Genomic DNA, 26901 nt, shown 5'->3' with positions numbered 1-26901 from the left:
TTTTTTACCGTTGGAAATCCAACGGTCTACAAAAACTAGCCGTTGGAAATCCAACGGCACTAAGGAGGGCCACGTAGCTCTAATTCGGGTGAACACAAGTGGGCTGATAAGCGGGCCCCGCCGTCTGCACCCTTGTCTCCTACTCATGCACAGTCGCGAGTGTGCTGCATGCGCCAGCCAAATAAGTAGCAGATCCTCTCATGAGCATAAGTAGCGGATCCTCCTGATCAACACATGTGGATCGCTGGATTTTTATTTAACGGCTACAAATAGAAATGTCCATTTAAAGGTTATAATACTTATAGCCGTTATACCAAGTGTAACAAGACTGATAGATTTTAGGCCTCCTGATGTGTGGAGAGATTTATCAATGTGTTAAGAACACGGTTTGTTATACCAAGTGTAACAAGACAATTGGATTAGAAACTTGAAGAAAAAAAATTTTCAACCAATTATATTATTATACTTGATATACCGGGTAATGTTTTAGGTACACTGAAAATTTTATCCCATAATCAAATTCCTCATGATGTAAAGTGCATTGCTGATGCAAACCAAATCCCAAACTTGAATGGTTCCATGCATGTTGAATACATAGACAGATTGGCAGAGCAAGAAAAAGTACAAACTTTTCAATTTTTCTTCAAAAAGCATATAGTACGTGTTACAGAAAATAAATAATCAGAATAGAAAATAGGCTAAATAGCCAAAATGGTCCTTGAGATTTGCATAACTCATCACTTTGGTCCCTAACATTTCAAATCAATAAAAGTGGTCCATGAGATTGTCCACTATCCATCATTTTGATCATTCTGTTAAAAACTCCGTTAAGTGTCATGAAGCTCTTGGCCAGAAGTTTGAGCAATTTTCAAAGCTTTGTAACTCAATCGTTTCTTAATCACATTTGACCCATAATATATCAACATAAAGATAAGAAAGTGTACAATAAGATTATACCTATTTGGAAGCCCAATGGCTGCCGGAGATGGACGGAAAATAGCCTCAAAGTTGACTGGTTTGAGGAAAAACTAAAAAACTCGCCAGAAACTGGATAAACTTTAAACGTTCATAACTTCTTCAATACTCAACGAAATTAAGTGATTCAAAAACAAAAATCATACTTCTCGATGAGACAAATAGAATGGTATATTTTTAGACGGCTAAATCGCCGTGGTTTGGCTGGAAAACGGCTCGAAAATGGCTAACTTGAGACCAAGATAGCTACTTTTGAGCCGTTTTCCGACCAAACCACGACTATTTAGCATCGAAAAAAGGTAGCATTCTCTTCGTCTCATCAAGAAGTATGATTTTCTTTTTTGAATCACTTGATTTCGTTGAGTATTGAAGAAGTTATGAACGATTTACCAGTTTCCGGCGAGTTTTCAAGTTTTCCCTTAGACCAGGCAACTTTGAGGCTATTTTCCGGCCATCTACGGCAACCATTGGGCTTCCAAATAGGTACAATCTTAGTCTACACTTTACGATCTTCATTTTGATATACTGTGAGTCGAATTTGGTTAAGAAATGATTGAGTTACGAAGCTTTGAAACTTGCTCAAATTTCCGGCCAAGTGCTCCGAAACACTTAACTGAATTTTTAACAGAATGGCCAAAATAATGGATGATGAACAATCTCATGGACCACTTTTATTGATTTGACAGTTACACGAGGTGATACATCATGTGTCCTTATATAAATGGTGGGTTATGTGTGTTAAATTGTTAATAACTTAAAAATTAAAAATTTTCACCTCTTGTATAAAAACATGTGGTGTATATTCGTATTCCGGTCACAACTAAAAATTTATTCCACAAGGGGAAGAAAGTAATAAATAAATTAATGGTTGATGTAATGTTTTCCAACCTCCACCAATTTTCATGACCAGCAACGATTTTTTTCATGGAAGAAAATAATTAATAAATTAATGTTGGATGGTAACGTTTTCCAACCTCCACCAATTTCTACTTCATCATGTTTGCCGCGTGTGGTCCACTGCATTATTGACCAAGAAAAAGATCAAGTCGTCTCACCAGTCATGAAGTAATCTTACAGGCTTTTCCAAGAATAATTTTCAGTTTCTCAACTCCAAATACTTGATCAAAATTACTCCTTTTGCTAAGAAGAGAAAATGGCTTTCGTTGGAGAGGCTTTGCTCTCCGGTTCCATCCAGGTGCTGTGCGACAAGATTGCCTCCGGAGAGTTCATAGACTTCTTCCGGGCAAGAAGACTCGACTATTCACTCCTGGACACACTGAAGATGAAGTTGGTGAATCTCCGTGCAGTGCTCAACGACGCAGAGGAGAAGCAGATTGTCAACCCCGACGTCGGGAAGTGGCTTGATGAGCTCAAACATGCTGTGTTCGAGGCCGAGGACTTGGTGGATGAGATCGATACTGAAGTTTCGCGTCGCAAGGCGAAAGATCAGACTAAGAAAACCCAGGTGTGGAACTTCCTTTCTACCTGTCGTAAACCTTTTAATTATAAAGGCATGAATGGTAGGATAGAAGTTTTATTCAAGAAGTTGGAACACCTTGCAAATCAAAAAGATATCCTCCGTCTTAGAGAAGATGTTGTTGGAGGCAATGTTTCACAAAGAACTCCCACAACTTCTGTTGTTGAGGGCGGATTTTATACCTATGGTAGGGATGGAGATAAAGACAAGTTAAAAGATCTACTGCTGTTATCTGACAATGAAAGTGGCATTAATTTTTCTGTAGTCCCTATAGTCGGTATGGGCGGGGTTGGTAAGACAACTCTTGCTCAACTCCTTTTCAACGATGAACGAGTTAAAAAGCACTTTGACACTCATGCTTGGGTTTGTGTTTCCGAACAGTATGAGGCTTTGAGGGTGATTAAGGTCCTTATTGAGGAAATCACTAAAAAGCCTTGTGACAATTTGGAGATGAATTCCCTTGAAGTTCAACTAAGGGAACAACTGAGTGGAAAGAGATTTTTACTTGTCTTGGATGACCTTTGGAATGAAAACTATGATGACTGGGAGCGTCTACGAATTCTTTTCACGTATGGGGCAAAGGGAAGCAAAGTCATTGTAACAACAAGGAGCAGACGTGTTGCAGCCATCGTGCACAATACTATTCCTATTCACGATTTAAAAGAATTGTCGGATGAAGACTGTTGGTCGTTACTGGAAAAACATGCATTTAGAAATGAAAACCCCGGTGCACATCCAGACTTGGTTGAAATTGGTAAGCAAATTGCATGTAAGTGCAACGGTTTGCCTCTAGCTGCAAAAACGCTAGGGGGTCTCTTAAGTTGCAACCTAGACTACAAGGAGTGGAATCACATATTGGATAGTAATCTATGGGATCTGCCACACCCTAATAGTCTTCTTCCTTCTCTAAGATTGAGTTACCATTATCTTCCAGCTTACTTGAAACGATGCTTTGCTTATTGCTCAATTTTTCCAAAGGACTATGAGTTTGAAAAGGAAAATGCTATTCTACTATGGGTGGCAGAAGGTTTAATTCCACAATTAGAGAGCAAGAAAGCAATGGAGGAGGTTGGTGAAAGGTACTTTAATGAACTGTTATCGCGTTCACTATTTCAAAGACCAAGATTGGATAAACCAAGTTTCACTATGCATGATCTTATTAATGACTTGGCTATGTTTGTGTCTGGAGAGTTTTGTTTTAGGTTGGATCAAAAAAATTCGCACGAAGTTTCTAAAAAGGTTCGCCACTTGTCATATATGAGAGGAAAATTTGATACATCTCCAATATTTGAGCCATTAAAAGGAGTTAAGTATTTGCATACCTTCTTTCCAGTGTCTTTACCACCACATTATAGTTGGAATGGTGGATATGTAAGTAATAAGATTCTAGATGATTTATTGCCAGCACAAAAATGTTTACGGGCAATTTCATTATCAAGATATATGAATATCACTCACTTACCTGATTCCATTGGTAACCACATGCACTTGCGTTACATTGATCTCTCTTATACGGCAATTAAAAGGTTACCAGATACAGTGTGTACTCTCTACAATTTACAAACTCTATTGTTGAAAGGTTGTTCTTCTCTTGTTGAATTGCCTGCAGACATGAGGAAATTGATTCATTTGCGTCATCTTGTTATTGGTGAAACTAAAATAAAAGAGATGCCCGTGCATATGGGTAGACTAAAAAGTTTGAGAACACTGACAGCTTTTGTGTTGGGGAAATCTACTGGGTCAAGCATTGCAGAGCTGAGGGAGTTGTCGCACCTTGGAGGAAAAATTTCTATCTTGAATCTGCAAAATGTAGTCGGTGCTATTGATGCCTTGCTGAAGGATAAGAAAGATCTCAACGAGGTAGAGTTGTCATGGGGTCGTGTGGTTTCCAATGATTCCGTAAAAGAGAGATATGTGCTCGAAAGACTTCAACCTGCGGTAAATTTGGTGAAGCTAACCATCAGGTTTTATGGCGGAATCAGTTTCCCGAATTGGGTGGGAGACTCGTCCTTCTCCAACTTACAAGTGATGCGTCTCAGCGACTGTGGTAATTGCAGTTCACTGCCACCAGTTGGTCAGCTACCTGCTCTGAAAGAGCTCTACGTAGAAAGGATGAAAGTTGTTAAGAGTGTTGGTGGTGAGTTGTACGGGGGAAATCAACCATTTCAATGTTTAGAGAAGCTAGAGTTTCGGGAGATGCCAGAGTGGGAGGAATGGCAGCCTAGTCCAAGTGGAGGTGAAGGTCCAGACTTTCCTCGTCTTAAGGAGCTGAGGTTAAGTTGGTGTCCGAAGCTGAGAGGAGACTTGCCCACTCATCTTCCTTCCTTGAAAACACTTGATGTGTACAATTGTGAGGTTCTACATGAAAACAGGGCCAGTAATACCCTGAACAGGGATCCCTTAAGAGGATCTCTTGAAAAACTGACAATAAAAGGATGCCCGGGTCTCTCATTGTTACTAGAGTCGACGGAGACGCTGCCGTCGCTTCAGAAGCTTGGTATTGAATTTGTTGGTGGGAAAGAGTGGTCGGCGCAAATGATGCACAACGCCAATCGTCTTCAAAGTTTGACTTTATATGAATGTTCCTCAGTCTTGTCGTTCCCTACAAATGGTCTGCCCACCACACTGACGTCGCTCAGTATACAAAATTGCAAGAAATTAGAATTCCTATCACGTGAGATGATGGCCAACTTGACTTCCCTTCAGTCTTTGCATCTATCCGAGAGCTGTGATTCTCTGAGGTCGTTCCCTTTGGGCATTTTCCCCAACCTTTCATCTCTTCGAATAATGCGTTGTCAGAATCTGGAATCTCTTTCAGTTGAAGGAGGAGCAGATGAAAATCTCAACTCCCTGGATATCAGGTACTGTCCAAATCTTGTCTCTTTTCCCGACGGGGGATTGCCCACTCCCAACCTCACTTTCTTTCATGTCTACAACTGCGAGAATTTGAAGTTGTTGCCGGGCCGAATGCACACCCTCACCGCCCTTCAAAGGTTATTGATAGGCAGTCTTCCAAATCTTGTCTCTTTTCCTGACGGAGGATTGCCCACTCCCAACCTGACCTACTTTTCAGTAGACCATTGCGTGAATTTGAAGTTGATGCCGGACCGAATGCACACCCTCACCGCCCTTCAACATTTGTCGATAGAGTGTCTTCCAAATGTGGTGTCATTTGCACAAGGGGGTTTGCCTCCCAACCTACAAACATTATCTATCGTTAACTGGGATCTGGTGGAGACGTTGCTCAATGAACAACTTCTCCCTGCCACTCTTCGCACTCTCGAAATCTCTGATGTATCGAATCTGAAATCTTTGGACGGAAAGGGATTTGAGCACCTCACTTCTCTTCAACAGCTACAAATTTCAGGCTGCGAGAGTCTCAAATTCCTGCCAAAAGAGGGTTTGCCGGCATCTCTTTCTTATCTGAGGATCCGGGGCTGTCCTTCTCTGAAGAAGAGGTATGGGAACAAGAAGGGAAAAGATTGGAGAAACATAGCTCGCATTCCTTGCATAAACATAGATGATGAAATCACCATCATATGAGCTTTCATTTCACTCTCTCCAACTCTCAACTCTCAAGACAAAAGCCAGGTACTTTTTTTTATTTATTATTAAATTGATTGTCCTCAGCAATATTCCAGCTTAAATCAGAGTTTCAGATGAAATTACAGGAGAGTGCGAGGGGAGTGAATTATTTGTAGTCTGATACTGTGGAACTACTTGGAGTCGATATATATGATTCTCCTGCATGAGAAGAGGTAAATCCCTGGATGATTTCTCATACTTCTCCCGTTTGCACCATAACTGTAATCTTCTGGTAGATGTGATGGGACTAACAGATATATCGGTTTAATTGACGCAGCGAGCAAGCAAACCTGTAAAGATGGGATTATCAAATGGTGCTCTGATTTTCTGGACCGTCAATTTTGAAATATTTTGGATGGAAATGGACTTTCAACACCTCCCACTCTCGCAATTCCTTCCAGGATAGGGACCTCTAGACCTCAGCTCTCTTGAACAGCTATATAAAGATTGAATGTATTTGGGACTTCGTCGGTCCAGAGAGAAAACTATTGAACTGTGAAGATAGGATTATCAGAGGGAAAACGATGTTAGCTTACATCAACCACTCAGGTACTTGTGTATATATATACTGCTGCGGTTTCCATATGGCGGAATGCTTACTCATCTTTCATCTTGTGGTAGCTGCATACACATATTTTTGTCTACAAACACATATTTCGATGAAATTTATTAATCTCATGTTAATCAATTGCTATTAGGGTTTTGTGATTGATTTAATTTTATTAGGGAGGTTGCATGGAGTTAAGATTGTCTTCTAGATTTGAAGAATTCAAATTTGCAAGTTGGCTTGTGGCAATTTGCAGTCACCATGATTTGGTTTAAGGGACAATCATTTTGTAACTTGCTGTTTGTGTACTTTCTTTTCTATATTTTCAGTTGGGCATTTTGGCTGACTGTTAGCCTTTTGCCTTCGGCTCACTTGGAACTCATGAAAATTGAAAAGTGATGGTAGGCTACTCCACTATAATTTATTGTGCTTTTACTTGTAGCACAACAGCTATTTTGTTCAAGCACACCAGCTTATACTTCAAGCACAACAGTCATAGTTTATTCACAAAAAATTTATATAAAAAAAATGACCCGTAGACCTCTAGGAATCGGTTGGTTTCAAACGAACCAGGTTAAGTCCGGTTTCATTTCTCAGCTAACAAGAACCGCCCTGCCCTGCCACATTTCATTTACAAACGGGTCCGATCCGTTTGCTTCAATTTTGAGTCTGGCATGGCCCATATCCACCCCTAGTTTATCCCACATTTGCGTATGTACAGTCTTCTTTATTTACTCTAAACTAGCCTCTCTGCATGCTTGTTAGGCATTTTTTTAATCATAGGCGTTATCCCCCCCTAAAATGTGTTGCGTTAGTTCTTTATCATTGTTAACAATTGGTACATGGATTAGAGGCATTTAATCAGGTGTGCTAACAATGGTATATGAATTAAAGGTCTTTAATCAAGCGTGCTATGCGTGACTTACAAATGTATATTTACATGTGCTTGGCACTATTTTCAAATGTTTATTTTATTTTTGATATTTTATTTACTATACTCTTGCTACTTACAAATTTGAAATATGAATCAAACAAAACGGCTAATACCAAACAATTTAGTATAGATGTGCCAAGAGATCAACAAATACAAGTGAAATATGAAGTATGGATTCCAATGTGCGCATAAATTATCAAGATTGAAGACCATAAAGTTTGCTAACATTAGTGTCACATTTCCACTTATTGGTTCGTACTTCATGCTTCAAATTTTCGTTGTTTGTAGATTTAATTGTGGTTTTTTTTTTAGGAAAACTAACGAAAAGTTCAAAAAAACTTTTCTTTTAACGAAAAACCCTTTTTAAAGGTATAGTGAATAGTGCTAATTAGGTAAAAATATAATTTTTCTTTAAAAATAAACAGTACCGGGTATTTTGTTAAAACCTCATTTGTATTTTTTTTGGCTGGGCAACCAAACGGATGCTTCAAATACGATTTCTTTCTCGAAGCACGTTCTAGTTTTTTCCTCCACTTTCTCTCCTTGCCTGGATTTACCATCATGTCCTTACTTTTTCACTTTTATATAACCTGAAATAAAAAGGTCAATTTTGGAATATTAAATGTTTCACCTGCTTTTCCTTTTGACTTTATATATGTAGAAGATATAGAGAACAGAAATTCTTTCCAAAGCAATATTAATAATGCGATCCACTTTAGGAATTTGTTATTAGCAAAAGAAAATCATCATGCACTCAATCCATCCTTGATAACTTCGTTGCACGAATGCACAATGATTTTTTTAGAGTACCAATAATAATTCTTCTGCAATATTTCAAATATTTTCTTGCCTTTGTTTTACTTATGAGTAAATTGTAATAATGATTCTTTAACTTTAACTCAATGAGATCCACTTTAGGAATTTGTTATTAGCAAAAGAAAATCATCGTGCACTCAATCCATCCTTGATAACTTTGTTGCACGAATGCACAATGATTTTTTTAGAGTACCAATAATAATTCTTTTGCAATATTTCAAATCTCTTCTTGCCTTTGTTTTATTTATGAGTAAACTGTAGTAATGATTCTTTAACTTTAACTCAATTGGAGCAATGATCCCTCAATTACAAATCTATTACCATTGGTTCCTCAACTCATCAAAACGTGCAGCCATGGTCCCTCAACTACAAATCCATTACCATTGGTTCCTCAACCCATCAAAACGTGCATCTATGGTCCATCGGCTAAAAATTAATTACCATTGGTCCCATAACTTTAATCCAATTAGAGAAATGATCTCTTAACTTTAACTCAATTAGAGTAATGGTCCCCCAACTTTAACCAATTTGATTAAAGGAGAAGGACTATTGCTACAATTTACTCTTTATTTATTTATTTGTGCAATGATAATGAGAATTAGCGATTTTAGCTAAACCACAAAATAAATCAACTATAAATTAGTATTGGGGAGGAGGTTATATTATCTAGGCTCAACACTCTCGTGCTAGATTTTGTGGAGTATATATGTTTTCAAGATCTTTGCTTCCATAAACATTTGTACTTATTCTTTTCCATTGTTTTTGTTACATATTTGCGTTTAAACATATTTCATTTACTTATTTATGAAGTGGGTTTTTTAACAAACTATAAGATAATTTATATTAAACTCATCTAAATTACAAAGATAAGAATAGAACTTCAAATTTAGATGTAAAAGAGAGAACGCACTATTAATCTAAATTAAGGAGCGATAAATGTATACTTTTGTATAATTTATGCGGCATCAAATTCGATTATGCAGCTCGAGTTAGTTTTGTGCAAAAACATGTTAACCTTGACTCAAAATTGGTTAACGCAAGAAAATATAGGCAAAGCAGAATGACCCCATGAATGTTGAATATATAGGCAAACCAAATCCTAAACACGAATGGTCCCATAAATGTTGAAAATATAGGCAAAGCAAGAAAAAGTAAGAAACTTTTCAATTTTTTTTTCCATAGCACGTGGTAACGAGTGTTGTAGAAAATAAGTGGTTGAGATTAAAAGTATAAAATGTAAATAATAATTGTAGAAATTGAACCTAACATTGAGGTCCTGCCCGAAACTTTTACATCATTTTTCACATGAAGATGTTCCCCTTGGAATTAGAACCAAAGTAGAAATAATGACAAGATGGTGACAAGACGATGGTGACAAGAGGATGGTGGGGACATGTGATCATATCATATTGAAAAATAGACAAGGATTGTCTGCCCTCCACTTCCGATGCTTTTTCCGTGCCCTCTTGTTTTGTGTGGTCATGGTTAAGCCACATCAATATTTTATATTATTTTTTTATAGATATAATAAGATAAAAATGAATAGTAATACAAAATGTTGACGTGGCTTAACCGTGATCACATAAACAAGAGAGCACAGAACACCAGAAGTGGGAGGCAGGCAATCCTTGTCCAAAATGTTGAGATCCAAATGTATTGCGTGATTATTTTTACTGTGTTTTTCAAACTCCACCAATTACTACTTTATGTTTGCCGTGTGTGGTCCGGGAATTGCATCCTGTCTGAGCATAGGAAGCGGATGCTTTTAACAAACACACGTGGACTATTGGATTTTTATTCAACGGTTATAAATAGAGGATTTATTTAAAGTTATAATAATTATAGAAGTTATACCAAGTGTAACAAGATTGATAGATTTTAGGCCCCTGATGTGTGGAGAGATTTATCAATGTGTCAGAAACACGACTTGTTATACCAAGTGTAACAAGACAATTGGATTAGAAACTTGAAAAGAAAAAAAATTTCAACCAATTATATTATTACACTTGATATACCAAGTAATGTTTAAGCACATTGAAATATTTCTCCCATAATTAAATTCCTCATGATGTAAAGTGCATTGCCGATGCAAAACCAAATCCTAAACTTGAATGGTTCCATGAATGTTGAATACATAGACAGATTGGCAGAGAAAGAAAAAGTACAAACTTTTCAATTTTTCTTCAAAAAGCATATAGTAGTGAGTGGTACAGAAAATAGATAATCAGAATAAAAAAATTAAAATTATGATAATTATAAAAATTAAATCTAAACACTAATACACTCGTAACAATAAATGCTACATAGCGTTGAAGTCACGCCGGAAAGTTTCTTAATATTTTTTTTACAGGAAGATTAAGATAGAGCTTTTTAAATTGGAGTAGAATACATAGAGTGGTACCAAGATTTGGTTTTGGAGATTTCAATCGTCACAAGAGGATGGTGGAGGCCATGTGATCATATCATATGGGTCAAAGATCCAAATGTAACCGTTACAACAATGGAAGACAGACAAAGCACATTTCATTTATTTATTTATCAATTATCAAATCACATTGGACAGTCTAATAAAACTATTACTTTTTTTTTTCAGAAAAATTTATCAATTATCGAATATTTAAAGCACATAGTCTTGCTCTAATTTACCCCAACGTTTTCTATTCTTTTAATTTTTTTTATTTATTTTTAAAAGGGGAATCAGTTGTTGGCCACAACTGTTATTCTTTCGGGTACCGATAAGACTTGCAGAGATATTTTAGCCTCCTTGATCATCATTGTGTGATTCACCAATGTTAAGAATCGAACCCTGAATGTATCGTGTGAGACATAAATCTAGATTTCGTCCCTGACCACTCTACTACTCATGATGGTTTTTTCTACTCTTTTATTAAGACAAGGGGAAAATGTTGAGATCCAATTATAGCATTTTTTTTTTTTAATTTTACATCTCTCCGTCAATACTTGTTTGGGCTGTTGGCTTCAATGGAAGTTTTCCTTCGCACATATTTTTTTACGACTAACAATTGAGATTTAACTAAATGTGCAGGAGAGCAAAGCCCTCGGTTTCACATCAAACCCTCTATACTTCCAACTTCCAAACTGTTAGTGTAGAAACTGGGCTCTCGTCATAATCCATGAGCTTTGTCCAATCCAAAATCACTAAGGCCCATCTGGTCACTTCATAAAATAGTTCTTAGAAAATGTAAAAAATAAACTGGATTTGTTGTGAAATCGATAATACTAGCAAGGATGCCCGCACGTTGCTGCGGGAATGAAAATTGTATAACACATAGATATTCTAAAAAAATTATATATATATGTATATACAGTAGACAATACTATTTACATAGTGCAAATTTATTTACAACTCTATCAACAATAAGGAACAAAAAAGGTCCGTGGGAGAAATGAAGTTTATGGTTGTAAATTGTGAAATTCCATACATGTCAAACTTCATTTAGGAAATTGAAACCATAAAGAATAAAGTGATAAACACGCAAAACAGTTCACAATATGAAACCGTTGCTTCCCTAAATAAGCAGTACCAACAAAATCATGCTTGTTTTGCTGCAAAAGAACAAAGTAGAAGAAGGGAAACAAAATATTTATTTGTTATTTTATTTTCTGTGGAAAAAACTTGGAATGAGAATCAATAGTGAATAGATCATATTTATTTCAAATTTTTAGACACAGAAAAATAGTACAGAAACCAACAATGAAGTTAAGAACGAATAAAACACATAGTACACATACCTGCTTAAACGTTCCTCCTTTTGCTCAGCCTGTCTTTGGAGTAGATTAGACTTGGGCATAAATTCATAAATCAGTTAAGAACGAAACCCAAAAGTAAATTGCTGTTCTTATTATAGAAAAGACAAACAAAATTGTTTCTTAAAATAACAATATGCATATAAGCAAGATCGTGCTTAATTTTCTCTAATTTAAAGAAATGGTATGCGCAATTTAGAACCTGATATAACAAAGCTTAACAAAAAATAAATAATAATAATAATAATAATTCCAGAACCTGAAGTGCCTTTTTAAAGCTTGGTCCTACTTTGAAAATCTACAAAGGGAAAAATTGTAAACCCAAATTAAAGCTTCTTCTCTTACTCAAGCAAAATGGAAACTTTATATGAAAAAAAAATTGAAATTCTGCGTAATTAAAAGTGGATCAAAACTCTAAATAGATTATCTTAAAGCATAGGAGATCGTTGTTAGAATTTGAAAACAATTGAAACTTCATTTTAAAACACAGACTTAATCAATTGATTTATATTTAAACGGAAAGAAAGTAGTGGTCAATTTTACCTATCGTTTGTTTAGTGTCTCTCAATTTCCAATTTGTATTAAAAGCTTGAATTTTTTCTTTCCTTCCATTCCCCTGTGCATAATAGTCCAGTAGCTCTTGTTTACCTACAACAAATTGAAAACCATTTGGGGAAAATAACTAAGCCTTTAGTTTTTAGATTCTTGGTAGGCAAAGCAAGAAATTTACACACAACAAAACTATTAAAACTTTAAAACCCAATTCCCAAATTAGGTTCTCGATTGGCTAATGATCATATTGGATGTAAATTATCATCCTGAACATTGTAATGCTTGATTTTTTTTTTTTTGGGACATTTTAGTTAATCATTAATTAACTGAAGAATACAATTCGTAGAACAATAATTAGCAGATAAAACTAAAGGGAACAAAATACCAAAATTTGCAGTTAACAACATAGAGCTGAGTGAAAAATACAAAAAATAAGGATAGGAAGGCAACCAAAATGTGACTCTTACCTGGGTTTGGTTATGCTTCTATCAAGTGCTGCCCTTAACTAACGAAATAAGCAATCTCTTCACGTAGCACATTTAGTCATCAATCCCTTACACACACACACACACACACACACACACACACACAGAGATAAAGATATTATGTATTACATTCTAATTTTTCTTTACTTACATTTTCATTCTATTTCTTTATGTGTGTAAACTGACACTAATTCTCCATAATTTTCAGTCAATTCCATTGTAATTAAAATAAATATTGAGTATATACACACTTATAAACACACAAAATTCAGTTTTCCTTACGAAAGCACATACGTCAAATCAATGTTCCTACTATATTCATTTAATCAAATGATGCATCAAATATAATAATTAAATTATACCTCTAATTTATAACCTTTTGATTTCGCTTCATCTGCAGCTAAAACCAAAATTTAGACAGTCCCCAATATAATTCTGTCAAATAGAAGATAGCAACACCATGTAAAAGTCATATTGGGTGTCCACACCCACACTTATACTTTACAAATAAATTTGAACTTTGAATCACTTGGGCTTCAAAAATATTTGCACATAAATTCGAAAGAAGATGAATAAATTAAAGAAAAATCATATCTACTGGCAATTCAGACTGACCTAGAGTTGCTATCGAGTTCTGCCGAAGACAACTCTGCACTGTTGAAAAAGTCTAGGACAACCTGGAAATTTAAAGAGATCAAATTTAAAGCCAAATAAGCAATCATTTACTGAAAATCTTCACAAAAAAAGTGCTAGTTTCACAAATAAATGAAACCCAAATTAAATTTCTTGATAAAAACTAAGAACTTCAAAGCTTAAGACAACCCATGAATCCAACCATAAAAAAATATGCAAACTTTTGCACTGGCAAACCATTCATAAACCAAAAATGATATCTTAAACAAAACACATAAATCCAACTCAAAAAAGCTCAAATTTAAAACAACCAACACAAACAAAATATCAAACATGGTTCATTGTCTCTCTTTGCATTTTAAATCTTATCGTATTAACATTTCATATACTCATGCATTAGATAAAAAATTATATCTATGTTAAAATTACATGGACTGCTTTATCATGGTTTAAGAAAGCAACCACAAATCATAGTATCTACATGTTCCTCAAATTATCTAAAATACTAAAACAAAACCCTCACTTCTCACTACATGTTTAAGATATATGAACCCATACAAACCTCTTCACAATTCACCAATACCATTGGTGCTAAAAAACCAAAAGAAAAAAAAAAAATTAAATAAGATGGCCACTAACCAAAGCATCCTTTGAACAAATTAAGAAATTCAAATAAAATTAAACACCCAGAAAAACAGAAACACAAAAAAGATATGGTTGAATTGTCAAGGAAATCAAGATACTAATAAATATAAAGATAAGTTTGAATTGTTAATCAAATAAAAAAATAAGACAAAGCATTTCCAAACGTTGATTATGTCTGATGAGTTAATGCTATGTCATGGCCCTGGATTAGTCTTTCCCTCCTTTTCAAGCCATGAGATGATTGGTTCTGGTGTATTACCAAGAATATGGAGGCTGCGCTGATAGTGGCCAATTGAGTTCCAAGACATGTTATTGAAGCGGTTTGCAGGATTGATCTGCCCAAACCCAAATCCTATGAAATTGACAACGAAGAAACAGAGAATAAAAGGAAAAATGTATTATAGCATACTATGTCCTGCTTCATACATATTTAATCCTTCAATTAAACACACATTTCCTTTTCATCAAAATTAGCATGAATATAATAGTGCTTCCAGCAGAAAATAAAAGGAAAAAATGACAACCGAAAAAAATTGACAACCCAAGACATATAAGTTTAGAACAGGGCAAACAATGACAACCCAACAAAACCAAAGATTTAATTAAATGAAGCATAATTCAGTTTAAATCTCATAATTTATTTATTTCAGTTTCTGACCAGTCAAACAAACCATCATCGGAGAAATAACCAACACCAAAAAAAAAAAAAAAAAGTTAAATACCTTGATCGCAAACAGCTTGCAAGGTTGCAGACAGAAAGGCCAAAATTCAAACAACTTCTTTTGCTGAAACCAAATATGAAAGCAGATCAGAAAGGCAGACCCAAAGCACGAAAAAAGAATCAAACAACATACAATCAGAAAAGCAGAAAACTCACCAAAACACCTTAGATCGCATCGATAACTTTTCCTGAAACCAAAAATCAAACCGCATCGCAAAGCCACACCCAAACAACGAAAAAAAAAATTGAAATGAGACACGGCAAGAACTGCAAAAAAACTCACCAGAGATCGTTAGTTTTCCGAGAAGAAAACGGCCGTGAATAATCGGCGAGACAAAGACGTGAAGGACGGATAGCGAAAACAACGAAGGGCGTGGGAGAGAGAAAAAACCTAGGCTCCAAAATAAGGAAAAGCTGAAAATGGTGAGAGAGAGAGAGAAGGGAACCCAAAGAAAAGGCGGAGTAGAAATGGAGTGGAAGAACCACCAATGACAGACGCGTGGTTTTCAAGGGCAGAATCGTCAATGTACTGTAGAAAAGCTAAAAGATACTGCTGATGGGAAAAATTTGGAAGGCATTTCCGTCATTTTACTGTTCATGAACAGTGAAAAACAGTGCACCCAAGTTTGGGTTTTAGTATATGTATAATATGTAAAGTATAATATAAAAGAAATAAAACACAATATTTACGGAGTTTGAAAAATGTGTCTACGTTTACATAGCAGCCGCAGTAGTCTCTCTTATTATCAAACTAAAATTACAAAAGCAATGAAAATAATAGGAGAATTCAGAAAATTTAGAGTAGTTATCGCTCTTTATTGTTCTTCTGCTTGTGTTTGTATTTGTGAGCTATTATTGGCCATTATATGGGAATTGTGAGATGTTCTGATTAGGAAGATAGAATCTTGAATTGTGTTCCTCTTTATCAGCCATGTTTTTTTTACTTTGTCCCACATGTGAAGATGCACTCAAATCAAAAACTGTCATCCAAGAGGAAAGATTTTTCAGTGTGATTGTTACACGAAGTGGTACATAATGTGTTTTTATATAAATGGTGAGTTATGTGTGTTAAAAGATTAATAACTTAAAAATTAAAATTTTTCATCATTTGTATAAAAACACGTAATGTACATCCGTGTTTCCGTCACAATTAAAAATTTCTCCCACATAGTTAAGAAAGTAACAAATAAATTAATGTTTGATGTAATGTTTTCCAACCTCCACCAATTTTCATGACCAACAACGATTTTTTTATGGAAGAAAATAATTAATAAATTAATGTTGGATGGTAACGTTTTCCAACCTCCACCACTTTCTACTTTATGTTTGCCGCGTGTGGTCCACTGCATTATTGACCAAGAAAAATATCAAGTCGTCTCACCAGTCATGAAGTAATCTTAACAGCCTTTGCCAAGCAGAATTCTCAGTTTTCCAACTTCGAATACTTGATCAAAATTAGTCATTTTGCCAGAAGAGAAAATGGCTTTGGTTGGAGAGGCTTTGCTCTCCGGTTCAATCCAGGTGCTGTGCGAGAAGATTTCTGGAGAGTTCATAGACTTCCTCCGGGCAAGAAGACTCGACCATTCACTCGTGGGCAGACTGAAGGTGAAGTTGATGACCCTCAAAGCAGTGCTCAACGACGCAGAGGAGAAGCAGATTGTCGACCGTGACGTCGGGATGTGGCTTGACGAGCTCAAACATGCTGTGATGGATGCCGAGGACTTGGTGGATGAGATTGATACTGAAGCTTCGCGTTGCAAGGCGAAAGATCAGACTAAGAAAACCCAGGTGTTGAACTTCCTTTCTACCTCTCGTAAACCTTTTAATTATAAAGGCATGAATGGTAGGATAGAAGTTTTATTCAACAAGTTGGAAGACCTTGCAAATCAAATAGATATCCTCCGTCTTATAGGAGGTGTTGTTGGGGGCAAGGTTTCACGAAGAACTCCCACAACCTCTGTTGTTGAGGATGGATTTTGTACCTATGGAAGGGATGGAGATAAAGAAAAGTTAAAAGCTCTACTGTTGCTTTCTGACAATGAAAGTAGCAGTAATTTTTCTGTAGTCCCTATATTCGGTATGGGCGGGGTTGGTAAGACAACTCTTGCTCAACTCCTTTACAACGATGAACAAGTTACAGAGCATTTTGATACTAATGCTTGGGTTTGTGTTTCCGAACAGTATGAGGGTTTGAGGGTTATTAAGACCCTTATTGAGGAAATCACTAAAAAGCCTTGTGACAATTTGGAGATGAATTCCCTTGAAGTTCAACTAAGGCAACAATTGATAGGAAAGAGATTCTTACTTGTCCTGGATGACCTTTGGAATGAAAACTATGGTGACTGGGATCGGCACGAACTCTTTTCACGTATGGGGCAAAGGGAAGCAAGGTGATTGTAACAAGAAGGAGTAGACTTGTTGCATCCATCGTGCACAATAATACTATTCCTATTCACGACTTAGAAAAATTGTCGGATGAAGATTGTTGGTTGTTACTAGCAAAACATGCATTTAGAAATGAAAACCACGGTGCACATCCAGACTTGGTTGAAATTGGTAAGGAAATTGCACGTAAGTGCAATGGTTTACCTCTAGCTGCAAAAACACTAGGGGGTCTCTTAAGTTGCAACCTAGACTACAAGGAATGGAATCACATATTGAATAGCAATCTTTGGGATCCACCACATGCTGATAGTGTTCTTCCTTCTCTAAGATTGAGCTACCACTATCTTCCAGCTCACTTGAAACGATGCTTTGCTTATTGCTCAATTTTTCCAAAAGACTATGAATTTGAAAAAGAAAATGTAATTCTACTATGGATGGCAGAAGGTTTAATTCCACAATCAGAGAGCGAGAAAGCAATGGAGGAGGTTGGTGAAAGGTACTTTAATGAACTGTTATCGCGTTCACTATTTCAAAGACCAAGATTGGATCAACCAAGTTTCACAATGCATGATCTTATCAATGACTTGGCTATGTTTGTGTCTGGAGAGTTTTGTTTAAGGTTGGATCAGAAAAATTCACATGAAGTTCCTGAAAGAGTTCGCCACTTGTCGTATATGCGAGGAAAATTTGATACATCTCCAAAATTTGAGCCACTAGAAGGAGTCAAGTGTTTGCGTACCTTCTTTCCAGCGTCTTTAGCACCATATTACCGTTGGGATCATGAATATGTAAGCAACAAGGTTCTAGATGATTTACTACCAGCACAAAAATGTTTACGGGCATTTTCATTATCAAGATACAAAAACATCATTCATTTACCATATTCCATTTGTAACCACATACACTTGCGCTACATTGATCTCTCTTATACGACAATTAAAAGGTTACCAGATACAGTGTGTACCCTCTACAATTTACAAACTCTGTTGTTGAAAGGTTGTTCTTCTCTTGTTGAATTACCTGCAGACATGAGGAAATTGATTCATTTGCGTCATCTTGATATTGGTGGAACTAACATAAAAGAGATGCCTGTGCATATGGGTAGACTAAAAAGTTTGAGAACATTGACAGCTTTTGTGTTGGGGAAATCTTCTGGGTCAAGCATTGCAGAATTGAGGGAGTTGTCGCACCTTGGAAGAAAAATTTCTATCTTGAATCTGCAAAATGTAGTCGGTGCTATTGATGCCTTGCTGAAGGATAAGAAAAATCTCAACGAGGTAGAGTTGTCATGGGGTCGTGTGGTTTCCAATGATTCCGTAAAAGAGAGATATGTGCTCGACAGACTTCAACCTTCGGTAAATTTGGTGAAGCTAACCATCAGGTTTTATGGCGGAATCAGTTTCCCGAATTGGGTGGGAGACTCGTCCTTCTCCAACTTACAAGTGATGCGTCTCAGTGACTCTGGTAATTGCAGTTCATTGCCACCAGTTGGTCAGCTACCTGCTCTGAAAGAGCTCTACGTAGAAAGGATGAAAGTTGTTAAGAGTGTTGGTGTTGAGTTGTACGGGGGAAATCAACCATTTCAATGTTTAGAGAAGCTAGAGTTTTGGGAGATGCCAGAGTGGGAGGAATGGCTGCCTAGTCCAAGTGGTGGTGAAAGTCCAGACTTCCCTCGTCTTCCTTCCTTGAAAACACTTGATGTCTACAAATGTGAGGTTCTACATGAAAACAGGGCCAGTAATACCCTGAACACGGAGTCCTTACGAGGATCTCTTGAAAAACTGACAATAATGGGATGCCCGGGTCTCTCATTGTTACTAGAGTCGACGGACACGCTGCCGTCGCTTCAGATGCTTTTTATTAAATTTGTTGGTGGGAAAGAGTGGTTGGCGCACAACAGCAATCGTCTTCAAAGTTTGAGTTTAGATGAATGTTCCTCACTCTTGTCGTTCCCTACAAATGGTCTGCCCACCCCGCTGACGTCACTCCATCTAGTAAATTGCAAGAAAGTAGAATTCCTATCACGTGAGATGATGGCCAAATTGACTTCCCTTCAGTCTTTGCTTCTATTCAAGAGCTGTGATTCTCTGAGGTCGTTCCCTTTGGGCATTTTCCCCAACCTTTCTTCTCTTTCTATCGTTGGTTGTCAGAATCTGGAATCTCTTTCAGTTGAAGGAGGAGCAGATGAAAATCTCAGCCATCTCAACTCCCTGTCTATTTGGGGATGTCGAAATCTTGTCTCTTTTCCCGACGGGGGATTGCCCACTCCCAACCTCACTTTCTTTCATGTCTACAACTGCGAGAATTTGAAGTTGTTGCCGGACCGAATGCACACCCTCACCGCCCTTCAACGTTTGGAGATATCCAGTCTTCCAAATCTTGTCTCTTTTCCTGACGGAGGATTGCCCACTCCCAACCTGACTTACTTTTCAGTAGACCATTGCGTGAATTTGAAGTTGTTGCCGGACCGAATGCACACCCTCACCGCCCTTCAAACCTTATTGATACGGAGTCTTCCAAATCTTGTCTCTTTTCCTGAAGGGGGATTGCCCACTCCCAACCTGACTTTCTTTTCAGTAGGGTATATAAATATCACTCACTTACCTGATTCCATTGGTAACCACATGCACTTGCGCTACATTGATCTCTCTTATACGACAATTAAAAGGTTACCAGATACAGTGTGTACTCTCTACAATTTACAAACTCTATTGTTGTTAGGTTGTTCTTTTCTTGTTGAATTGCCTGCATACATGAGGAAATTGATTCATTTGCGTCATCTTGATATTGGTGAAACTAAAATAAAAGAGATGCCGGTGCATATCGGTAGACTAAAAAGTTTGAGAACACTGACAGCTTTTGTGTTGGGGAAATCTACTGGGTCAAGCATTGCAGAGCTAAGGGAGTTGTCACACCTTGGAGGAAAAATTTCTATCTTGAATCTGCAAAATGTAGTTGGTGCTATTGATGCCTTGCTGAAGGATAAGAAAGATGTTAACGAGGTAGAGTTGTCATGGGGTGATGTAGTTTCCAATGATTCCGTAAAAGAGATATACGTGCTCGAAAGACTTCAACCTTCGGTAAATTTGGTGAAACTAACCATCAGGTGTTATGGCGGAATCAGTTTCCCGAATTGGGTGGGAGACTCGTCCTTCTCCAACTTACAAGTGATGCGTCTCAGTGACTGTGGTAATTGCAGTTCATTTGACACGTCCCGATCCCGATATCCTCGGAATATCAGGATGGTCACGTGCTGGCCGACACCCGAGGGTGACGAAAGCCATTTATTGAGTGTAATTGCTGAAAATAAAGGATAGATAAAACTTATAAATGTAAAAGAATAAGGAATATGCATTTAAGGAACGTGTTCAGAGCATACAACTAACTAGAACACTAAAAGAATGATATAAAATGGAATAAATAAAAGAATGAGTCCCACACCAAGAGGACTCGAAGATGCCGATGCGGAAGTGCCTTGATTGTCGAGATTGTACGCCTCGATCCTAAATCCTGAAGGGGGCGCAAAACAAACATGAGTGGACCAAGTTGATATATATATATATAATAAAACAGTTATCAATATACTAACCCCCAGGTTTATGAAAACAAATATATAATGATGAACATAGGTTTTCCGAAACCTAGCATGATGTGCAGTATCTCAAATCATAACTCATATATAATAATCACTAGTGAATTGTCCGATAACCTGCAGGCCCCATGCCGGCTCCCCGTCTCTGAGCAGACAGTCAGAGGAAAATACACTTCAGGCCCCATGCCGGCTCCCCGTCCCTGCGCTAAATAGCCAGAGGAAACACACTCCAGGCCCTATGCCAACACCAAACCGTCGCCCGGGACGGACCGGAATCTATCCCTACGTCCCGTAGCGGAAAGGACCACTAGGTAAGTACAAAACCATTGAACATACATATATTGAAAAACAACTTCATAGTATAAAGTCATCCATCATCTATACTATAAAGAGGTGTTCGAAACATGTTCTAAATATCATATCGTCATCCATCAGATATTCTATAAGAACACGGGTTATAGGAAAAATAGTAATAATTCAAGGTAGCCTCAGTAAGCATGTTATCTCAAAATGTTTCATAAAACGTAATCATTAAATCATGCATTTCATGTATGCATTTCTACTATTAAAACATGCTTTTGAAGGGGTCCACTCACAGTACTTAGCCGCCGAAGAGCCACGCAAACTAACGAACAAGAAAACGTCACCAATAATTGCCTCTAAGCACATAAAGGGTCCAATTAATAAAACTCTATTTTAACAATTGAATTTGGGAAAACGGACTTCAAAAACGGGTCCAGGACGTCGAAATTAGCCTAGGAGAGGTCCTGGACGAAACCTCGAAAAGTCAACCCTAAAGTTAACGTTGACCGGGGGTGAACGGTCAAATTAGGTCTAACGGGTTTTAGGCTTGAAATCTGGATTAAGGTTTAGGTTTAGGTTAATTAGGATTAGGATTTATTGGGTTTTGGAATTCTAAGGTTTTTGGGTTAAAAGGGTTTAGGGTGAAAATGGGTGGTTTGGGCTTAATCCCAAACTCACACACAACACACACACACACTACACAAACCCTAAAACACACACACACACACGGGCTGCACTAGGGCAGCCCTCACAACACTTCACAAAGGCCCTAAGGCCTTATTAAAGGACAGGGCTTTAAGCCCTTTAAAGGATACTGGCCCAATGCCCGTCAAAATAAGGCCCGAGGCCTTTGGGTTTTAAAAAGAACAAGAACAAATTTAAAAGAAAAGGGGCTGGGGTCTAATGGGCTAAGATATAACGGGCTTAAGGCCCGTGGGGTTTTCTAAAGGGCCTGAGAGGCCTGGTTTTGCCGAAGAAGAAGGCCGGAGATTCGGCCGGAAAACTACCCATCTTTGAACGGCTATAACTTTGTCACTACTCAACGAAATCAAGTGAGACAAAAACGAAAGTTGTAGCCCTTGAAGAGAAGAAAATAATGGTACCTCACACGACGTCTAACTCGCCGTGGTTTGGCCGGAAAATGCCTCGAAAGCCGTCGGACTCGCCGGAAACTGGGTAAGATTTCAAATGAGTATAACTTCTTCAATACTCAATGAAATTGAGTGAAACAAAAAGGAAAGTTATAGTACTCGACGAGACGAAGAGATTGATACCTTGCACGCCGGCCAACTCGTCGTGGTTTGGCCGGAAATGCCCTCGAAAGGGGCGGTGCTCTCCGGAGCTCGTGTACGGGGCTTCGTGGTTCGACTTCCAAGATGCCAAGACTATGGTTGAGTTCGTAGCGACGAGATAAAGACGATGGTAATGCTTGTTGGTAAGAAAAACTCTCCGAGGGGTGGAGATAGAGAGAGCCGAGAGAGTGAGGGAGAGAGAGATACACGGGAGAGGTGAGGGAGAAGAGAGATACACGGGAGAGGTGAGGGAGAAGAGAGAACTGAGAGAAGAGAGAGGGAGACCAGAAAACATAAAATAAAACAAGGTGGGCCCCACGGGCTCACCAATTAAGGCTTTAAAACAATTTTTAAATAAAATGGGGTTGGGGTGTTTCATGATTGCCACCAGCTGGTCAGCTACCTGCTCTGAAAGAGCTCTACGTAGAAAGGATGAAAGTTGTTAAGAGTGTTGGTGGTGAGTTGTACGGGGGAAATCAACCATTTCAATGTTTAGAGAAGCTAGAGTTTCGGGAGATGCCAGAGTGGGAGGAATGGCAGCCTAGTCCAAGTGGGGGTGAAAGTCCAGACTTCCCTCGTCTTCAGGAGCTGATATTAAGAGAGTGTCCGAAGCTGATAGGAGACTTGCCTACTCATCTTCCTTCCTTGAAAACACTTGATGTCTACAAATGTGAGGTTCTACATGAAAACAGGGCCAGTAATACCCTGAACACGGAGTCCTTACGAGGATCTCTTGAAAAACTGACAATAATGGGATGCCCGGGTCTCTCATTGTTACTAGAGTCGACGGACACGCTGCCGTCGCTTCAGATGCTTTTTATTAAATTTGTTGGTGGGAAAGAGTGGTTGGCGCACAACAGCAATCGTCTTCAAAGTTTGAGTTTAGATGAATGTTCCTCACTCTTGTCGTTCCCTACAAATGGTCTGCCCACCCCGCTGACGTCACTCCATCTAGTAAATTGCAAGAAAGTAGAATTCCTATCACGTGAGATGATGGCCAAATTGACTTCCCTTCAGTCTTTGCTTCTATTCAAGAGCTGTGATTCTCTGAGGTCGTTCCCTTTGGGCATTTTCCCCAACCTTTCTTCTCTTTCTATCGTTGGTTGTCAGAATCTGGAATCTCTTTCAGTTGAAGGAGGAGCAGATGAAAATCTCAGCCATCTCAACTCCCTGTCTATTTGGGGATGTCGAAATCTTGTCTCTTTTCCCGACGGGGGATTGCCCACTCCCAACCTCACTTTCTTTCATGTCTACAACTGCGAGAATTTGAAGTTGTTGCCGGACCGAATGCACACCCTCACCGCCCTTCAACGTTTGGAGATATCCAGTCTTCCAAATCTTGTCTCTTTTCCTGAAGGGGGATTGCCCACTCCCAACCTGACTTTCTTTTCAGTAGGGTATTGCATGAATTTGAAGTTGTTGCCGGACCGAATGCACACCCTCACCGCCCTCCAAGATTTGTCGATATCCAATCTTCCAAATCTTGTCTCTTTTCCTGAAGGGGGATTGCCCACTCCCAACCTGACTTTCTTTTCAGTAAGGTATTGCATGAATTTGAAGTTGTTGCCGGACCGAATGCACACCCTCACCGCCCTTCAACGTTTGGAGATAGAGTGTCTTCCACATGTGGTGTCATTTGCACAAGGGGGTTTGCCTCCCAACCTAGGAAGATTAGATATCCGTAACTGGGATCTGGTGGAGACGTTGCTCAATGAACAGCTGCTCCCTGCCACTCTTCACACTCTCCAAATCTATGATGTATCGAATCTGAAATCTTTGGACGGAAAGGGATTTGAGCACCTCGCTTCTCTTCAACAGCTACAAATTTCAGGCTGCGAGAGTCTCAAATTCCTGCCAAAAGAGGGTTTGCCGGCATCTCTTTCTTATCTGATGATCCGGGGTTGTCCTTCTCTGAAGAAGAGGTATGGGAACAAGAAGGGAAAAGATTGGAGAAACATAGCTCGCATTCCTTGCATACAGATAGATCATGAAATCACCATATGAGCTTTCATTTCACTCTCGCCAACTCTCAACTCTCAAGACAAAAGCCAGGTACTTTTTTTATTTATTATTAAATTGATTGTCCTCGGCAATATTCCAGCTTAAATTAGAGTTTCAGAGTCCAATTCCGATGAAATTACAGGAGAGTGCGAGGGGAGTGAACTTTTTGTAGTCTGATACTGTGGAACTACTTGGGGTCGATATATATGATTCTCCTGCATGACAAGAGGTAAATCCCTGGATGATTTCTCATACTTATCCCGTTTGCACCATAACTGTAATCTTCTGGTAGATGTGATGGGACTAAGGTGTGATGGGACTAACAGATATATCGGTTTAATTGATGCAGCGAGCAAGCAAACCTGTAAAGATGGGATTATCAAATGGTGCTCTGATTTTCTGGACCGTCAATTTTGAAATATTTTGGATGGAAATGGACTTTCAACACCTCCCACTCTCGCAATTCCTTCCAGGACAGGGACCTCTTGACCTCAGCTCTCTTGAACAGCTATATAAAGATTGAATGTATGTGGGACTTCGTCGGTCCAGAGAGAAAACTGTTGAACTGTGAAGATAGGATTATCAGAGGGAAAACGATGTTAGCTTACATCAACCACTCAGGTACTTGTGTATATATATACTGCTGCAGTTTCCATATGGCGGAATGCTTACTCATCTTTCAATGCCTCTGTCATCTTGTGGTAGCTGCATACACATATTTTTGTCTACAAACACCATGGATGAAGAGAGCAGGGCTTATTGGCACCGCTTGCTAGAATGCCAGTGTAAATAGACTTGGTGGCTAGCTGCTGCGCCTACAGATTTCAGTGTAAGTAGTTGAACACTTGAGTGTAATTTGTTCTTCCTTTATGGATCAATGTAATTCAACTATGCAATCAGTCAGGACAACACGATGGGACTAACGTATTTGTTGGCTTGTTTTCTATATATTAGCATTCTTCTCACCATTGTGGATTTCATGAGCAATCAAGAGAATATTCAAAGTTGCATCTGGACTTGGAGGTTTGTTTTCTATATATTAGTGTGTGTGATGTAGCAAGTTAACAAACGAAGAAAAAAATTATCTGAACATTGCAGATTTGCTCACTATATATGCAGGTAATCATTTGATTCGTTAACTGCTCTAGTGGAAGATGCCGTGGAGAAATAGATGATGATAAGCCTTAACCCAAGTTTGATGGTGAAAGTTGGAGCAGCGGGCTCTCAAATTTAGAAACCTTCTTGGTAAGTAGCAACTCAACCGTGGTAGTGCTTCATGTACATGATAGCATATAGCAGGATTTCCCAGTCGCTAAGGGGTCCATTCATTGTTTTTCTGATTCATATGCAGCCACACACTTTGTTGCTGCCTGTGCAGCCAAGTGCGCGCACGGGGGTTCATTTTTCTCTACCACGTACATTTTAGGCCATGACACTACGTCGTTGGCTGCCTATGGCGGCTGATTTGGAGGCTGCTGCTGTGGAAGTGGATCTAATTCCACTCTATCTTTGGCAGGACTGTAGCAAAAGGAGAAGCATTATTCTGCGTTGAAGTTATTGTTGTTGGCAGGACTGTGCAGCCAAATGCGAGAATTTGAAGTTGTTGCTGGCCCAAATGCACACCCTCACCGCGCTTCAACATTTGTGGATACAAAATCTTCCAAATCTGGTGTCACCTGCACTAGGGGGTTTGCCTCCCACCCTACAAACATTTTGGATCGAAAATTGTGAGAGACTGAGGCCTTCAGTGGAGTGGGGATTGCAAGGACTTGCCTCTCTTCAAGAATTTCGGATCCAAGGAAGCAAGGATCCGTTGGAGATGTTGCTCCGGGAACAGCTGCTCCCTGCCACTCTTCACAATCTCTGGATCTCTATACATTCAAATCTGAAATCTCTGGACGAAAGGGACTTGAGCATCTCACTTCTCTTCAACAGCTACAATTTCAATCTGCGAGAGTCTCGAATTCCTGCCAGAAGAGGGTTTGCTGGCATCTCTTTCTTATCTGAGCATCTGGGGATGTCCTTCTCTGAAGAAGTGGTATCAGAACAAGAAGGGAAAAGATTGGAGAAACATATCTCGCATTCCTTGCGTAAAGATAGAGGATGAAATCACCATATGAGCCTTCATTTCACTCTCTCCAACTCTCGACTCTCCAGACAAAGCCAGGTACGTATTTAGTACCACTTATC

At 38.5% G+C, this 26901-nt stretch overlaps 3 protein-coding genes and 2 long non-coding RNA genes across 14 annotated transcripts; 4 read left to right on the top strand and 1 right to left on the bottom strand.

The window, feature by feature from the left end:
* Positions 1-1996: 1996 nt before the first annotated feature.
* LOC103418677 (putative disease resistance RPP13-like protein 1) lies at positions 1997-25727 on the top strand. 10 transcript variants are annotated; one of them, XM_070818022.1, is made up of 6 exons: positions 2017-6031; positions 24744-24762; positions 24854-24940; positions 25061-25332; positions 25417-25540; positions 25666-25727. In XM_070818022.1, the coding sequence occupies exon 1, from the start codon at positions 2129-2131 to the stop codon at positions 5993-5995; it is 3867 nt and encodes a 1288-aa protein (XP_070674123.1). In that variant the 5' UTR covers positions 2017-2128; the 3' UTR covers positions 5996-6031; positions 24744-24762; positions 24854-24940; positions 25061-25332; positions 25417-25540; positions 25666-25727. The 10 variants fall into 10 exon arrangements, with proteins under 10 accessions (XP_070674127.1, XP_070674126.1, XP_070674125.1 ...); XM_070818023.1 differs by having other exon boundaries at positions 24737-24762; XM_070818029.1 differs by lacking the exons at positions 24744-24762; positions 24854-24940; positions 25061-25332; positions 25417-25540; positions 25666-25727 and adding exons at positions 6124-6210; positions 6315-6586; positions 6914-7073 and having other exon boundaries at positions 2017-5313; positions 5405-6043.
* Positions 14711-15264, bottom strand: LOC139194368 (uncharacterized). The gene is made up of 2 exons (XR_011579093.1): positions 15140-15264; positions 14711-14769 (listed from the first exon to the last, which is right to left on the bottom strand). It is a non-coding gene; the product is annotated as an uncharacterized lncRNA (long non-coding RNA).
* On the top strand, positions 16618-20840 carry LOC139187545 (putative disease resistance RPP13-like protein 1). Its single transcript, XM_070818632.1, has 2 exons — positions 16618-17528; positions 17654-20840. Exons 1-2 carry the CDS (start codon positions 16618-16620, stop codon positions 20838-20840), a joined length of 4098 nt encoding a protein of 1365 aa, XP_070674733.1.
* Positions 23143-24714, top strand: LOC139194324 (putative disease resistance protein At3g14460). The gene has a single exon (XM_070818631.1). The coding sequence runs from the start codon at positions 23143-23145 to the stop codon at positions 24712-24714; it is 1572 nt and encodes a 523-aa protein (XP_070674732.1).
* An 87-nt stretch (positions 25728-25814) lies between the features above and the next one.
* Positions 25815-26589, top strand: LOC139194005 (uncharacterized). The gene is made up of 2 exons (XR_011578664.1): positions 25815-25956; positions 26063-26589. It is a non-coding gene; the product is annotated as an uncharacterized lncRNA (long non-coding RNA).
* The last annotated feature ends 312 nt before the right edge of the window (positions 26590-26901 follow it).

Source organism: Malus domestica, chromosome 03 (assembly GCF_042453785.1).
Source record: "Malus domestica chromosome 03, GDT2T_hap1".
NCBI lineage: Eukaryota > Viridiplantae > Streptophyta > Magnoliopsida > Rosales > Rosaceae > Malus > Malus domestica.
This window is presented reverse-complemented; position numbering and strand designations above follow the sequence as displayed.

Coding starts and splice junctions, on each gene's coding strand:
- LOC139187545 (XM_070818632.1), top strand. CDS start 16,618: ATGGCTTTGGTTGGAGAGGCTTTGCTCTCCGGTTCAATCCAGGTGCTG. Junction 17,529..17,653: donor ATGGGGCAAAGGGAAGCAAG/GTGATTGTAACA, acceptor ACATGCATTTAG/AAATGAAAACCACGGTGCAC.
- LOC139194324 (XM_070818631.1), top strand. CDS start 23,143: ATGAAAGTTGTTAAGAGTGTTGGTGGTGAGTTGTACGGGGGAAATCAA.
- LOC103418677 (XM_070818022.1), top strand. CDS start 2,129: ATGGCTTTCGTTGGAGAGGCTTTGCTCTCCGGTTCCATCCAGGTGCTG.